The sequence below is a fragment of the Malaclemys terrapin genome, chromosome 7, assembly GCF_027887155.1.
Source record: "Malaclemys terrapin pileata isolate rMalTer1 chromosome 7, rMalTer1.hap1, whole genome shotgun sequence".
Taxonomy (NCBI): Eukaryota; Metazoa; Chordata; order Testudines; family Emydidae; genus Malaclemys; species Malaclemys terrapin.
Window position 1 is genome coordinate 19,278,850 of NC_071511.1, and position 17,256 is coordinate 19,296,105.

Below are 17,256 nucleotides of genomic sequence, written 5' to 3' on the forward strand. Positions count from 1 at the left end.
AATTAAAAAAATTAAACTTCCAACCATATACAGGACTCAGGTTATACTAGTACAGTGCTTGGTTTTATTGGCTTTTATTAACTGGGGCATAGAATCAGTGTATTATAATATGTTACAGACCATTGTAGTACTGGAAAGAAACAAGGTCTCATCTTTAAATATTCACTTACAGTTCAAGTTAAATCCTAGGAATTGTTGTTTATTTTGGTACAATGTTTCCACTGTTTTTGTGCTGAATATAACATGATTATTTTTGTTTCTTTTATGGGTCTGTCTGTATTTTAATGCCCAAACAAAGACACTAAATAAAATTATGATTCAAAACAGAAGGTTTTCGGCTTAAAAAATATGTACACAGGAAGTTTAGCTTTTAGAAAGCTATCAAAACTTCTAGGGGTTTAGAGCTATTATACAATTAAATCTATTTAAATCAATAATCGAAGGAGGATAGCCTGTTTTAATTATTGTATTTACCTGAATTCTGCCTGGTACAATGTTGTCAGTGGTGGTAAAGATAAGTTGCTTGGCATTAGATGTTTCAGGTGCTGCCAATATCACCTTTCCTGTTCCAGTTCCATCTGGACTGGCCAAGATAAACTGTTGCTTCGGAGACACTGATGAGTCCACTGCTGTAACTATCTGGATTTTCTGTCCTGTTTGCTGATCTGTCACAATCTGCAACAAATGTTGAAGGATTTTATAAGGCATAATATAAGATTTAACATTCTAAAATCTTTGGTTCTATCTCAGAATTATATCTTATTACCTGATAATGGCTCTTTGCTGCCTTGCAATTTACATAGTCATTTATACTTGTGCAAAATAAGTGTAAATGTTGACACAAAGTGCAAGGCAGTGGAATCAGGCCTTTATGTATACATAGTGCTTCTGCAGAGAAGGGTACTTGTGGAATGGGAAGCACTGGTGATATGAAAGGTGAGGAAGTAGCTGGACTATGGTAAATCACATTAAACAGGTCAAGAAGGAACCTCTCTAATATGTAAACAGTGAGGTAGCAAAATTTGCAGATGATACAAAATTACTAAAGATAGTTAAGACCCAGGCAGACTGTGAAGAACTACAAAAGGATTTCTCAAAAGTGGGTGACTGAGCAACAAAATGGCAGATGAAATTTAATGTTGATAAATGCAAAGTAATGCACATTGGAAAGCATAATCCCAACTATACATATAAAATGATGAGGTCTAAATAAGCTGTTACCACTCAAGAAAGAGATCTTGGAGTCATTGTGGATAGTTCTCTTAATGTGCATCAGCAGTCAAAAAAGCGAACAGAATGCTGGGAATAATTAAGAAAGGGTTAGATAATAGGACAGAAAATATTATGTTGCCGCCATATAAATCCATCCATATAAATACTGTGTGCAGATGTGGTCACCCCATCTCAAAAAAGATATATTGGACTTGGAAAAGGTTCAGATAAGGGGTATGGAATGACTTCCGTATGAGGAGAGATTAATAAGACTGGGACTTTTCAGCTTGGAAAAAAGATGGCTAAGGGGAGATCTGATTGAGGTCTATAAAATCATGACTGGTACAGAGAAAATAGATAAGGAAGTGTTGTTTACTACTTCTCATAACACAAGAACTAGGGGTCACCAAGTTAAATTAATAGGCAGCAGGTTTTAAACAAATAAAAGGAAGTATTTCTTCACTCAACACACAGTCAACCTGTGGAACTCCTTGCCAGACGATGTTGTGAAGGCCAAGACCATAACAGGGTTCAAAAAAGAACTAGATAAATTCATGGAGGACAGGTCCATCAATGGCTATTAGCCAGGATGGGCAAGAACGGTGTCCCTGGCCTCTATTTGCCAGAAGCTGGGAATGAACAACAGGAGATGGATCACTTGATGATTACCTGTTCTGTTCATTCCCTCTGGGGCACCTGGCACTGTCCTCTGTCAGTAGACAGGATACTGGGCTAGATGGACCTTTGGTCTGACCCAGTAGGGCCATTCTTATATTCTTATGTGATCCGAATAGTATAAAATGAATACCAATGAAGTATAATGACCAAGGTTCTTATGTTCACCTAAGTGAAAATATGTAATATATTGTACATGGCTATGTATGACCAAGCATATATCCAGTACACATACACAGAAAATCTAATCTGATATAATCATAAAGTTTCCTCGCTTAAAGAATTGAAAGTGAAAGTAAAAATACTTTGGAAAACTATATGAGGTCAAACTCATCCATTCTGAAAAAGGGAAACATATTAGTAAACTGTGAAACTAGCCTCTTCTGGTCAATACTAGAGACAGAGAGGCAAGGGGGTCAGGTAATATCTTTTTATTGGACCAACTTTTGCTGGTGAGAGAGACAAGTTTTCGAGCAAACACAACACTTCTTTGGGTCTGGGAAAGTACTCTGAGGTCTTGGCTACACTGGCGCTGTACAGCGCTGCGACTTGCTGCACTTGGGGGTGTGAAAACGCCCCCCCCCCCCGAGCGCAGCGAGTGCAGCGCTGTAAAGCACCAGTGTAATCAGCGCCTGCAGCGCTGCACCCTCGCTCGCAGCGCTGCAAGCCATTCCCCTCGGAGAGGTGGAGTACTTACAGCGCTGCACCCTCCCTCGCAGTGCTGCAAGCCATTCCCCTCGGAGAGGTGGAGTACTTACAGCGCTGCACCCTCCCTCGCAGTGCTGCAAGCCATTCCCCTCGGCGAGGTGGAGTACTTACAGCGCTGCACACTCCCTCGCAGCGCTGCAAGCCATTCCCCTCGGCGAGGTGGAGTACTTACAGCGCTGCACACTCCCTCGCAGCGCTGCAAGCCATTCCCCTCGGAGAGGTGGAGTACTTACAGCGCTGCACCCTCGCTCGCAGTGCTGCAAGCCATTCCCCTCGGAGAGGTGGAGTACTTACAGCGCTGCACACTCCCTCGCAGTGCTGCAAGCCATTCCCCTCGGAGAGGTGGAGTACTTACAGCGCTGCACCCTCCCTCGCAGTGCTGCAAGCCATTCCCCTCGGAGAGGTGGAGTACTTACAGCGCTGCACCCTCCCTCGCAGTGCTGCAAGCCATTCCCCTCGGCGAGGTGGAGTACTTACAGCGCTGCACACTCCCTCGCAGTGCTGCAAGCCATTCCCCTCGGCGAGGTGGAGTACTTACAGCGCTGCACACTCCCTCGCAGCGCTGCAAGCCATTCCCCTCGGAGAGGTGGAGTACTTACAGCGCTGCACCCTCCCTCGCAGTGCTGCAAGCCATTCCCCTCGGCGAGGTGGAGTACTTACAGCGCTGCACACTCCCTCGCAGTGCTGCAAGCCATTCCCCTCGGCGAGGTGGAGTACTTACAGCGCTGCACACTCCCTCGCAGCGCTGCAAGCCATTCCCCTCGGAGAGGTGGAGTACTTACAGCGCTGCACCCTCGCTCGCAGTGCTGCAAGCCATTCCCCTCGGAGAGGTGGAGTACTTACAGCGCTGCACACTCCCTCGCAGTGCTGCAAGCCATTCCCCTCGGAGAGGTGGAGTACTTACAGCGCTGCACACTCCCTCGCAGCGCTGCAAGCCATTCCCCTCGGAGAGGTGGAGTACTTACAGCGCTGCACCCTCGCTCGCAGTGCTGCAAGCCATTCCCCTCGGAGAGGTGGAGTACTTACAGCGCTGCACACTCCCTCGCAGCGCTGCAAGCCATTCCCCTCGGAGAGGTGGAGTACTTACAGCGCTGCACCCTCGCTCGCAGTGCTGCAAGCCATTCCCCTCGGAGAGGTGGAGTACTTACAGCGCTGCACCCTCGCTCGCAGTGCTGCAAGCCATTCCCCTCGGAGAGGTGGAGTACTTACAGCGCTGCACCCTCGCTCGCAGCGCTGCAAGCCATTCCCCTCGGAGAGGTGGAGTACTTACAGCGCTGCACACTCCCTCGCAGCGCTGCAAGCCATTCCCCTCGGAGAGGTGGAGTACTTACAGCGCTGCACACTCCCTCGCAGCGCTGCAAGCCATTCCCCTCGGAGAGGTGGAGTACTTACAGCGCTGCACACTCCCTCGCAGCGCTGCAAGCCATTCCCCTCGGAGAGGTGGAGTACTTACAGCGCTGCACACTCCCTCGCAGCGCTGCAAGCCATTCCCCTCGGAGAGGTGGAGTACTTACAGCGCTGCACACTCCCTCGCAGCGCTGCAAGCCATTCCCCTCGGAGAGGTGGAGTACTTACAGCGCTGCACACTCCCTCGCAGCGCTGCAAGCCATTCCCCTCGGAGAGGTGGAGTACTTACAGCGCTGCACCCTCGCTCGCAGTGCTGCAAGCCATTCCCCTCGGAGAGGTGGAGTACTTACAGCGCTGCACCCTCGCTCGCAGTGCTGCAAGCCATTCCCCTCGGAGAGGTGGAGTACTTACAGCGCTGCGAGAGAGCTCTCGCAGCGCTGGCGGCGCGACTACACTCGCGCTTCCCCAAGTGTAGCCAAGGCCTGAGTGTCACAGCTAAATGCAAGGTGGAACAGATTGTTTAGCATAAGTAGTTAGCACATTTTCTAAGGGACCATTAGAGGTAGAGTGGCCCGTTAACACCTCTGCAGTCATAGAACAAAAAGAGGAGGTTAGTGGGCTAGAGACTGTTGTAATAAACCATAAATCAGTGTCTCTGTTGAGTCCATCATTTTTAGTGTCTAGCAGAGTTATGAATTTAAGCTCTCAGGCTTGTCTTTTGGTGTTGTTCACACAATACTAGAGACAGAAAATTAAAGGCATTCCACCTCATGACTATAGCTGAGATTTCTTCTATTTTGGTTAAAAATAAATACCAATTTCAAAATATTTTGTGTGTGTGTAGTTAATTTACAGTTAAGGCTTCTATGCTAATCTGACCACTTGTGTGAATAAAGTTTCGTAGCTCAGAATACATAATCCTTATCAAATAAACATATTATCATCACCATTTAAAAAAAATCTAAGCATATGGAACAGCCAAGTATGATAATTAAGGAGCTCACTAGGCAAAAGATCTCTGGGCTATCTTGCTGCTCCACAGAGCTCTTACTGGCCATCACAGTGTTTTATATTGAAAATCTTAGCTGGTAGCATGAAGTCACACTGAAATCTTGTCTATGGGGTCAAGACTGATACCTCTATGATGTTGCCTGTAAATTTTTTACAGAGATGGGAATTGTTCTTTTCCCATTCCAGTATTCTCCCTCAGCATGGGCTGGTAGTTCCTTTAGAAGCAGTAGAGATATGAGGAACAAGATTAATTGTTCTGCCCACGTGGGCCAAAACTAAAGTTATGCTGGGAGGATCTGCACTATGAACTTCAGAATGTCCTAGTATTCTTCAGTCATACATGTTGAGGAAATATAAATCTTATGATGAGGTGGTGAAATATATACTGATATTGTAGATCTGCTAGATAAAAAAGTTTTTTTGCTATTGTTACTTAACCAGAAATATGTCTGCAAAGGAGAATCCTTCCATAGTGATAGAATCTAGAGAGTAAGACAGTGAAGAGGCATAAATTGTCTGAATTTTCCTTTCCCAGATTTAGAGGGAATATATAGGCAAAAACTGCAGGTAAAAAAAATATATATATACACACCACAGAACAACTCTCAGTGCCTATCTACAAATGACAATCATAGAATCACAGATTCTAGAAATGTAGGGCTGGAACGGACCTTAAGAAGTCATCAAGTACTATCCTGTGCACTGGGGCAGGACCAAGTAAACCTAGACTATCCCTGACCTAGACTAGGTGTTTGTTCAACCTGTTCTGAAAAACTCCCAAAGATGGGGATTCCACAACCTCTCTTGGAAGCCTATGTCAGACCTTAACTACCCTTATACTTGGAAAGTTTTTCCTAGTATCTAACCTACATATCCTTTGCTGCAGATAAAACCCATTATTTCTTCTCTTCCATCAGTGGACATGGAGAGCAATTGATCACAGTACTCTTTATAACAGCTTTTAACATATTTGAAGTCTGTCCCTCCATAGTCTTCTTTTCTCAAGACTAAATAATTGCCAGTTTTTTTAATGTTTCTAAACAGGTCAGGTTTTCTAAACTTTTTATCAGTTTTGTCACTCTCCTCTAGACTGTCCCCAATTTCTCCACATCTTTCCTAAAACGTGGCAGCTAGAATTGGACATGTTACTCCAGCTGAGGCATCATCAGTGCTGAGTAGAACAGGACAATTACCTCCCATGTCTTACATACGACACTCTTGTTAATACTTCCCAGAATATTAGCCTTTTTCTCAAGTGCATCACATTGTTGACTTATACTCAATTTGTGATCCATTATAGCCTCCAGACCATTTTCATCAGTATTATCACATACCTAGTTCTTCCCCATTTTGTAATTGTGCATTTGACTTTTCCTTCCTAAGTGAAGTAATTTGCACTTGATCTTTATTGAATTTCATCTTGCTGAATGCATACCAATTCTCTCCATTTTGTAGAGGTCATTTTGAATTCTAATCACTGAAAGATATCTGGTACATTAAAAACAAGAGCTCACTATAGTTCTCAAACATATTATACATGGCTATGTACTGGACAATAACTGAATGAGGTTTGCTTTCATAATAAGGGCCCATTGACTGAGTTATTTAAATTAAAGATTTTACCTGAATGCGCTGTGGTGAAGCTACAGAAGAGTCTGTAGAGATAATCTGGATGCGTTGAGAGGGGCTGGTCATCACTGGAGATTCAGATAATGATGTCTGAACAGTCTGTACCTGTAAATAACAAGATAGAAATTTCACTTCATGTACTGTTATAACATAGTGGACATTTTTTATCTTAAACATTATACAACTCCATCATGGATTCTAGACTTATCAGAAAAGGTTTCAGTAGCTAAAACACACTAGTATCTGCTTCCACTGAATTGTCAGAGTACGTTTTTGTTGGCAAGAATGAATCTATTATACTACAGAACAATCACTGTATAATTAGAATTGGCAGAATTCAATTTTTATTTTTTATTATTTTGACGGATAATATCAATGTTTATTTTTAAGTATTTTTCTATTTGTATCTACTTGAATTTTCACAGTTGTGCAAAATTATGGATATTAAGCATTTTTTCAATGTTTATCTATTTACATTTTCACAGTTGCAGGAAATTATGGGCAGGTCAGACAATTATTATATGACAATAGACGCTGAGAGTCAAAAAGTTAAAGCTGTATAACCATTAAAACAGAAATTGTCAACTTCATATGTCAACATATACAATGTAAAATAATCCCTTAAATCAAACTATTAAGTTGTCAAGCAGCATTTTTCTTACTTTGTCTATCAGTAAGTTTCTATTAATATCAATTTAAATATTTTTCCATCGGTTTGTATGTGTATGGTATGAAATTGATGTTTACAGACAGTTACCAGTAAAAATCTAATCTTTCCAAGTCTAGGTATAATATTACTTGATCACACTTCTCAGAAGAGGAATACAATTTAAACTGTGTGGTCACTATTACTGAAATGAAAAAGACATCTATTTTTTTCAACTTCCAGTTATTTACTCAATAAATCTTTTTTTGCTTCTTTTTAAAGTAAAGCTTTTCAACATATTAGTAATGATATTTTGCACTAATATATCACCTTTCATCTGAGGATCTTAAAATGTTTTATGAACAATGAAGTCCAAAATTTTCAGCCTTGTTTGCCAAAAATTAGACACCTTACTCAATACTCGGGCCCCTAACTAAAAGTGGCCTACTTTCCAGAGGCCCGAGTGCCTGACTCTCCCATTGATTTCAGTGGGAATGGCTGAGTGCTCAGCATCTAATAAATTTAAGGCTTTTAGTTAGGTGCCTGAATATGGATTTAGATGCTTAATTTTAGGCAACCAAGTCTGAAAGTATTAGCTATGATCCTACAAGAACCCTTTTGGAGATAGGCAAGTATTGTTAGTTTTATTTTACAGATGGCGAAAGCTGGGCATACAGAGGTTAGTGACCTGCAGAGTGCAGAGTTTTGAGACCACTGCTCTATCCACTAGACCAGGGGTTCTCAAACTGGGGGTCGGGACCCCTCAGGGGGTCATGAGGTTATTACATGGGAGGTCACGAGCTGTCAACCTCCACCCCAAACCCTGCTTTGCATCCAGCATTTATAATGGTGTTAAATATATTTGAAAGTGTTTTTAATTTATAAGGGGGGGGTCGCACTCAGAGGCTTGCTATGTGAAAGGGGTCACCAGTACAAGTTTGAGAACCACTGCACTAGACCATGCTTTTAAAGCCACCCTCTCCAGTGTTGGAGTTGGAGAAGAAAGAGCTTTCTGTCTCAGATTCCATTCCTCCAGCCTACCTTTTGTTATGTAGCTCCAAAATATCCTTGGGAGCCAGGAGGTGTCTTTACTCCTAGCCTGGACCTAAATAAAAAGGTATTTAGCGGTAGAGGAGGAGGAGAATGTTCTGGGGCAGTCCACATGCCTCAAATCTGCCCAAATTGGCATTTATCCCTTTTATTTCCCTGATCTTATGTGGTCATCCCAAAGTTTCTCATAATAGCTAGTTAAACTATGTAGCCTCCTTGGAATAAGTGGCAGCCTCATTTTCCAAGCTGTTGTGAGAGCAATTTTCAACTGCAGTGAGTGTTATTTAGACATTTATTTACAGTACAGTAGTGTTTGGATAAACAACTCTATAAAAATGGCTTAGTTAAGTTTGAATTTTATTGTTTGCTCAATATGTAAGTGTAAAAAGTTGGCTTTTTACTAATTATCGGTGCTGTAGACTTAGACCTACCCTCCTACATATCATCACCAGAAATTAATATTAGGCAGCAAATTTATCTCCTTAGTTACACGTTTAATTACTATTGTCCTCAGTGAGGGTTTCACAGATGTAACTGAGGGTAAAAATTGACCCTCCAATTGGAATTCAGTTAACAATTCTGTTCGTGTGCGAAAACAAACAGATACCATCTCCCTCTACAATACCTGTCTGCATTGGCCCTGCTGCAGGACTAACAGGTGTAAAATGCAGCATAAGTCTATTTTTGTCATGTTAGTGACAAAGCAGATCTGACTCTGGATACATGCAGGAAGCAGATCAGTTTCATAACAAGTGCTATTTTTACAGTTAATTTTCAGAGCAGAAATTGATTTTAAATACAGTTGTTTGAGGCTGAAGGATGCCCCATGGATGCTTAGGAAGTGCAGCTGTCTCCATCCCTGGAAGACCCTGGATAAACTGGAATCAGACTTTAGGAATTTGGTGACCCTCAGAAGGATATGTAGGATTTAGGATGTTGGTGGCAGAATGTCCCATAGAAGACTTTGAGGGTGAGGGCTTTAACTCAAGTAAGAGTGAATGAAAGATGTTGGCTTGACAATCTTGAAGACTTCTATTAGTCCACAGAACTGATACAGCATAGGCAATGCAAATTTGCACATGTACAACTCGGTCAATTGTGATTAAACCCCAACCCAGAGGAACCATAACAACAGGAAAGTTCAGTCTCCATGTCCTATTCAATCTTCACCCTTGTTGATGCAACTGCCAACAAGAGGAAACAATTAGTACTGATTTTGATTGTTGGTTATTTGAGGTAGACACCTTCCCACAAGGAAACAGACTAAGGCCTCCAAATGGATTTCACAAAGGCCACTTAAGAGGCTATCTGATGGTAATGACTTTCAGTCACAATCAACTTACAGATAAAAGGTGCTGTATGCCATTACTAATCCCCAGAGCCATTCAACACTCTGTTTTTGTTAAGATTTGCTTCAGCTCTAGGGCCCCCGAGGGCCTTTTAAAAACCACTTTACTTAATCTTACTTGGCTCATTTATATCTAAATATGAACTGGGCCTAGTATATAATTCCTGACTATTTGGAAGATGCTGTAGAAACATTTTCAAGCCTATTTGTGTTTAAGTCCAAATAAAGTTCACAGCCATTGTGTAAACATTATATATACTGTATATAATTCAGGACCTGGCCCTACAAACCTTCCACACAAAAGATGCCATCTGAAATCAATGGGAATTCTACACTTGGATGGCTTGCAGGACTGAATCCCCTGGCTTACAGTTAGTGTAAAATATTTCAGGTTAAAATACTTTAAGTAAAATATTTCAAAAATTCCTTTAGCTAGTTCCAAATTATAGAAAATTTTAGTACAAACATTACATACACTTATTTGTGCTGCATTCACTAAAATTGACTCTATTTTACATTTAAATTTTGCAGGTCAATAATTCATCATGTGGACAAATGCCTTTGCCTATTATCAGAAAATTTAAAACAATGGTGATAATTTGATTAGAAAATCACATATCATGAATGTGCAATAATATTTGCCACACAAAAAAATCTTACAATGTCATTAACATATAGATTTTATATAGATGTGAGGCCACTGCTTTCATATTAAAGATTGTAACAACTTCTCAGGATAAATTAATATAATTTTAATTAGTTAATAAATATTTACACAACAGAATGTAGTAGCTCCAGAGGTGTCATTACAATCTGTCAAATCAATAGTCTGCAACATGGTTACTTTTTTCAGTCACATGCTTTACTGAGAGTAATTAATATTGTTATTGATTCATTTTATCTTTTTGTAGAAAAACTGACAATAGATTTTATATACATGGCATAATTTGAATGACTAATACTGTAGATTATTATTACAGGTGATACAAAATGATAATTTATTTAAAAAAATCCCTTTTAATATACAAATGGAACAGTCAGTTAGGGAACTCAGATACTAAGGTGATATGGGCCATAGAAATAGACAAGATAGACAACCATAATAAGTGCCTCATACTTAACTTAAATAATAAGGGTTACAGAAGATCCAGTTTCTGCCATATCTATTTATTTTAAACCAATGAGGCACAAATTGGCCACAACTCTGCCCTTCTGATAGCTGTTCTTTCATCTTAATTAATTAAAAGCTTGGGATTCTTAGTTAAGTCTATCCCGATATTAAATGACACCTGTCACAAACATTATCACCTAGATTTTGAACTGCTGATTAACTCAGAATCATATGTCAGTCTGTCCTTTCTTCTAATAAAATTCCATAAATTATGGTGTTTCTTAAACAGTCTTTAAACACACATTTATATTGTCCTGATGTAAGAGTCTGTAATGCTGTATTTACAGTGCATGACTGACCCTAACGGCTTCAGATTAGCAATGCTGAGTGGAAATGTCTTTTCTGGAAATCCTCAAGAGAATAATTAAACACTATTTTTGTAGTTTTTGGACTTGTTCTTGGATTCACTATCTCCCTGAATGATCTTACTTGGAGATAAAACCATTGATTTTCCAAATTGAAGTATATGAATCTATTCAATTTAAGTGATGACGACAGGTCCAAAAACATCAAGCTTACAAATTTTAGCAAGCAATCCCAGAAGTACCTGTTGATCAAAGTTTGCATTGCTGGAGAACAGTTAACTAGGCACCTACTCATAAACTAAGTTTGTATAGAAAGTCCTAACCTTCTGTGACTTTCTGTGGTTAACACAAATAATTAGCTTAGCAGCTCTATGATTTAAACAAAAGAAAAGAACTTAAGGCACAAGTCAGACATTACTGTATAATATCTCAGAGACAAACCTGTTAACATTACTATTAACTGAATCATGCAGTTTCACTCTTTCGTGCTTGTAGTGCTAGGTAATACTGTGTAGTGTGGAAGTCAAATCCAATAAACTAAATCATGAAAGAGCAAGACAGTATCTCATATAATTATCTCATATAATTATTTCAATGGCACAAAATTGTAGGAAGGGGAATACAATTAGTAGAATCTCTCAATCACTGGCAGATATAGTATATCCTATAGCTGAAAACAAGATGTCTGACCAACAAAAATTTAACTGTTAGTATCAGAAGGTTACTGGAAGATCTAATTTAACAGTAATTTCCTTATCCTGCGTGCCAAGTCATTAACTGAGATCCACACATTTTAAAAGACCTAATTTTTAGCTGTTAGGATCTTTTAGCTGTTTCATCCTCACCCGTGGAAGGCTAATCCTTTTTGAAGTATTTTAATTACCTTAGACCACAAAAGCACCTGGAGTCTACTGTTGCCCTAATGTATGGGGATTTGCAGAGGTATGCATGAAATAATGTCACTATGCAAACAGGAACTAGAGTATAACTCCTCTGTAAACTCTTTGGGGCAGGGTCAGTCTTTGTGTTCTGTATTGTATAGCGCATAGCAGACCATCTCACCTATTCAGCATCATCACATAATTTCCCTGTGGGATTGTTTATATGAAAAAGCAACATTAGTAAGTATTTATGGGAATTATTTTTAACTATTTTAAAGAAAATTCAACAGATGGCAACAAGGAGAAAGCCAGTACAATATGATCTGCCAGGTGTCCACCTCTAAGGGTTCTGTAGACCACAGGTGGACCACATTTTGAGAACCACTGCATAAGTGATGTATTGATGTGTCATTTTCATTTTTCTTCAGAAACTGAAAAATATTTATGCACCTAAATTGATTAACCTGAAAAACAAAACACTATTTGGTCCCAAAAGCTTACGTTGAAAAAATGCATGCTGTATCAATAAAGGATATATTGCATATTTTGTTTATTTAATTGCTGTCTGAATGTTTATCTTATATTTTAGGATTCTCTTTATGTCCTTATTAATGTACAGCTTCTTTAGGCTCATCTATATGATGCCATATGAAATAATGATCATTTTATATGCCTCACAATAGCTGAACATTTCAGGTGCATCTACAGAACACACTTGCTGTGCTACGGAATATACCAGACACCTCTTACCATTCCACTGATTTCAATGAAATGTTAATGGTTGACAGCAGAACAGCATGCGTACTAGAGAATCAGAAGCACAAAAGGTTAGTTTTTCTGAAATAATCAAATTGTAGGATTGAGAAAAGATCCAGCAGCTTCCTATATTAAAGCTTAGTTTCTCCCCTAACCATTACCACACACATACAAAGAATTAGAATGTATAACACTAAAATGCTGTATTACCACCCTAACCAATTAGCTACAACTATACAAGTTTTAAATATTTAATTGAAAAAAATATACTCTAAAAATATATAACTTTTTTTAATGGATTTAAGTAATGTTACTATCAGAAACTGTCCAGCTTCTCTTCATAGGGCTATTATACAAGAATGTTTTTTCTACGATATTTGGCTGTAAGTAGAATTCAGCTTATATGAGAAAAATATTATCAACAAAAAAGGTCTGTGAATATTTATTTGAGACAAATAACAGTTTTGCTTGATACTAAGTTTATTTTTAAGATATGAGATCATAACTAGCATTCACTATTCAAATTTATAGTGCAAAAGACATCACACACTGTGGAATTTGTACCACATGTTTAAAGCAGCCACAATAGAAGCTGTATAAACTGTAAGCAAAAATCTAATCCTCCAACTTTAAGTAAGGTCGGTATAATCTATTATGCAAAGAATGAAAATGAGTAAAAAAATCAAGGACTTCTATTTTTTGTAAATTTTAAAGAAAGATTTCTAAATAATTGATAATTTATCAGTAGATGATAAAATAAACAAAACAGGCCTTAAGTTGTAAGAAACTTCAACATACTAAATTTTAAACATGTTTAATCAATAAGTATTTAAAAGTAATCACTAAATATTTTAACTAACATTTGCTCTGAAATTAATCCATTTGCTAAGTAAAAGGCCTTTTCAAAAATAGATTTCTTTAAGCAAAATTATTGAATATACATAGTTCAAAAGAAGATAGAAAATGTGCTTCAATAACCTTTGTATTGTTTGCTTCCTGGCGCTCCCTAGCTATATTTTGTACAGACTCTAGTACTTACAGTGTCAAATCCTTCCTGCAGCTTTATTTACATTTTTCCTCAGCAAACCTCTCAGGCCAAAACAATCCAACAAGAATACAGAGGTCAATTACAGTCTATTCACAGAATTTGCATCCAGGTTCCATTAGTGAAGATTCCAATCACTGAAACCAGACAGAATTGTTTAAAAATGCCCTCTCTGTGACCCTGCTCCTCTGAAGGTCAAGTGTACTATCACTCCCTGTAACCAAGGAAGCAGAATCGACGTGTTCCTGCTGTTTTGCCAGCTGCTGAAGCAGTTTGTCTAATAATACGATTAATTTCATCTGGGGGAAGATGTACCCAGGTTACAAAGCTTTCTCCCCTGTTTCTCTTCCTCAGTCCCCAAACCTGCTACCTCTCCATTAGGCAGCAAAAGAGAATTCTATGAGAAAAGAGTTTGCCCTGCTCTTGAATTATTTTCAAATCAGTAAATGGAAAAGGAAAACCACCATGTTCCCTGTGGAGCATCTTTATCTTTACAGTTCATTAAGCTAATGTATTTAAAGGAACATGGGCCTCTCTAAATTCCTATGTGCCCCTCACACATGTAGTAATGTAATCAGTCTTGTTACATGTTAGACTTAATATATTAAATACATGATGCATGTGAGAAAGTTATGATTCATTATTTTAATTCCCTGACAAAACATTTGGATCAGACTACAGTGAAATCTGGCAAATTAATGCAACAACACACTATTAATAATAGAAAATGTTGAAGTATCAGCAAAGGAGGAATTTTTTTTTGCCCTCATAATATCGACTACATTTTGGGGGGGGGAAGCTGAAATGTTTGAAAAGTTTTATGACAATGAATTTCATTACAGTGAATTTCCATTACACAAACTTATGTAACAACTACATGACTTAGCTGACTTTAATTAACACTAATACTTTATTTCAACTTCAAGGACTCCTGAGTATTGAAATGAGCTCACTGTTAAAATTAGGCCCTTTTCACAACAGTGAGGAAATAATGAAGATACAATTTATGTACTGTGTAACATTATTAATTTGGAAAGATTAAAAATTATAGGCAACATCTATAGAATAATTTCTCCTTACCAGGGCCGGCTCCAGCGTTTTTGCCACCCCAAGCAGCGGAAAAAAAAAAAAAAAAAAAAAAAGCCGCAATCGGTGGCACTTCGGCAGCAGCTCTACCACCGCCGCTTCATTCTTCGGCGGCAATTCGGCGGCGGGTCCTTCCCTCCGAGAGGGACTGAGGGACCCGCTGCCGAAGACCTGGATGTGCCGCCCCTTTGCGATGGCCACCCAAAGCACCTGCTTGCTGTACTGGTGCCCGGAGCCGGCCCTGCAACTTACTCATTATAGGTGCATATTTGCAACACAGATCCAACAGCAATATTTAGTCAACAAATCTATGTCCAGATTCAGAAAGGTATTTAAATACATGCCTAAATTTATGCATGCAAGTAGTCCTCTTGAAGTCAATTGTACTACATGTGCTTAAAGTTTGATGCATACTTAAATACTATGTTGAACTGGGCCTTAATGTGTCTACCTTGCTAAGGGAAGTGTTGTTTAGATAGGTTTATGATGTCTGACTGGCAGATGCCTTTCAACTGTAGGTCACCAGTTGGAATCCAACCCAGCTCCATAGGGATAAAAAATATTTTTCTCATCTCACTGAGGCATAGCTTTAGATAACTGTCGTGAAAAGACCATTCTGGATCTTTGTAAAAAAGTCGGAAATGTCAAATGCAGCACCAGGGACAAAGTGCCCTCAGAGCAGGATGCCAGCTGTGCAACCAAGTCTAACTGTATTCCGATCACAATTGTAGTCCCATCTTTTTGATAAACCTGCATTCCCCTCTCAACAACTTCCTTCATAAACTTAACAGAAAAAACTTGAAACTTCTTGGAAACTGTGAATTCTTTACACAACTATGTTTGTCTTTTGCATTCCTAGCTGACAGGTGCCTAAAAATACAATAGAAAGGTTATAGTGACAAAAGTATGTAATTTACTACATTAAAGGCTTATTGAGCACAACTTAGAAATATTTTTCTAAGCAGAATTAATCAGTATATTGGTTTTCTTTTTGATATACAGCTACAATAGCAAGCCATGCATGATTTTTATAAGACATGATAATATGTCAGCTCTAGCCTCTGTAGAGAGAACGTAGATAAACAGCAGACTCAGCCTCAAAATAACAAACATGTCTGGGTATGGCAATTATTCCTCCTTTCCTTACAAATGAAAGAAGGATGAGATTTAAAGTGTCATGGTTTCGGAATATGAGAAATACTCCTACAATCTATTGTCCACAAGAAACATATATATATTATACAGGACTTATTTGAATAGAGATAAGCATTAAATGTGTTCAAAACATAAATGATGTTTAGAATACCTCAAACATCTACCTTAATTTTTCATATGTAATACCCAAGATTACTGTTTCACAATCAGTATTATCTAATTTACCAATTCACTTCTGTCATTTAAATCTAGACTGCACAAATAAGGAATAATCCTACACTGGTTTGATGATGGACTAAATTATGTACCTCCCCCCCACCCATTTCAGTGTTTGAGTCCATAAGCTGAATTCATTGGGTACATAAGAATGGCCATACTGGGTCAGACCAATGGTCCATCTAGCCCAGTACATTGTCTTCTGACAGTGGCCGATGCCAGGTGCTTCAGAGGGAATGAATAGAACCGGCAATCATTGAGTGACCTATCCTCCTGTCGTCCACTCCCAGCTTCTGGCAAACAGAGTCTAGGGACACTCAGAGCATGGTGTTCCATTCCTGCCCATCCTAACTAATAGCCATTGATGAACCTATCCTCCATGAACTTATCTAGTTCTTTTTTAAACCGTTATTGTTTTGGCCTTCACAACATCCCCTGGCAACAAGCTCCACAGATAGACTGTGCGTTGTGTGAAGAAGTATTTTCTTTTGTTTGTTGTAACCTGCTGCCTATTAATTTCATTGGGTAACCCCTAATTCATGTGTTATGTGAAGCAGTAAATAATATTTCCTTATTCACTTTCTCCACAGCAGTCAAGATTTTATAGATCTCTATCATATCCCCTCTTAGTCATCTCTTTTCCAAGCTGAAAAGTCCCAGTCTTCTTCATCTCTCCTCATACGGAAGCTGTTCCATATCCCGAATCATTTTTACTGCCCTTCTCGGTACCTTTTCCATTCTAATGTATCTTTTTTGAGATGGAACGACCAAATCTGCATGCAGTATACACACTGTAAAATACTAAAGAAAGGATTTTAATCTTTCTCCCCGTGTCCCCTCCCCACTACATACTAGGAACGTCCATATAAGGTAATCGTGACTAGAATGTGGAACTAAAATTGACCGCTTTAAATATTTGAAAACCAGTCAGCAACAAAAGGACTAGTTACTTGTATTCAAATTTGCATAAACAGAAACCTAGATTGTCCAAACTCATTTCATGACTGTTACATCC

The 17,256-nt window shown here is 39.1% G+C and overlaps 1 protein-coding gene across 8 annotated transcripts in view; it reads right to left on the minus strand.

The window, feature by feature from the left end:
• NR2C2 (nuclear receptor subfamily 2 group C member 2) overlaps positions 1-17,256 on the minus strand; it is a 63,241-nt gene that overhangs the window by 34,935 nt on the left and 11,050 nt on the right. For 7 of the 8 annotated variants that reach the window (XM_054033588.1, XM_054033591.1, XM_054033586.1 and 4 more), the window contains 2 exons: positions 6,577-6,687; positions 475-675 (listed from right to left, as the gene is read on the minus strand). In XM_054033588.1, coding sequence (XP_053889563.1) covers positions 475-675; positions 6,577-6,648 — 273 coding nt within the window. In that variant the 5' untranslated portion in view covers positions 6,649-6,687. Of the gene's footprint in view, positions 1-474; positions 676-6,576; positions 6,688-13,778; positions 13,860-17,256 lie in introns of those variants that run through there. The other variant, XM_054033589.1, reaches the window with a different exon arrangement.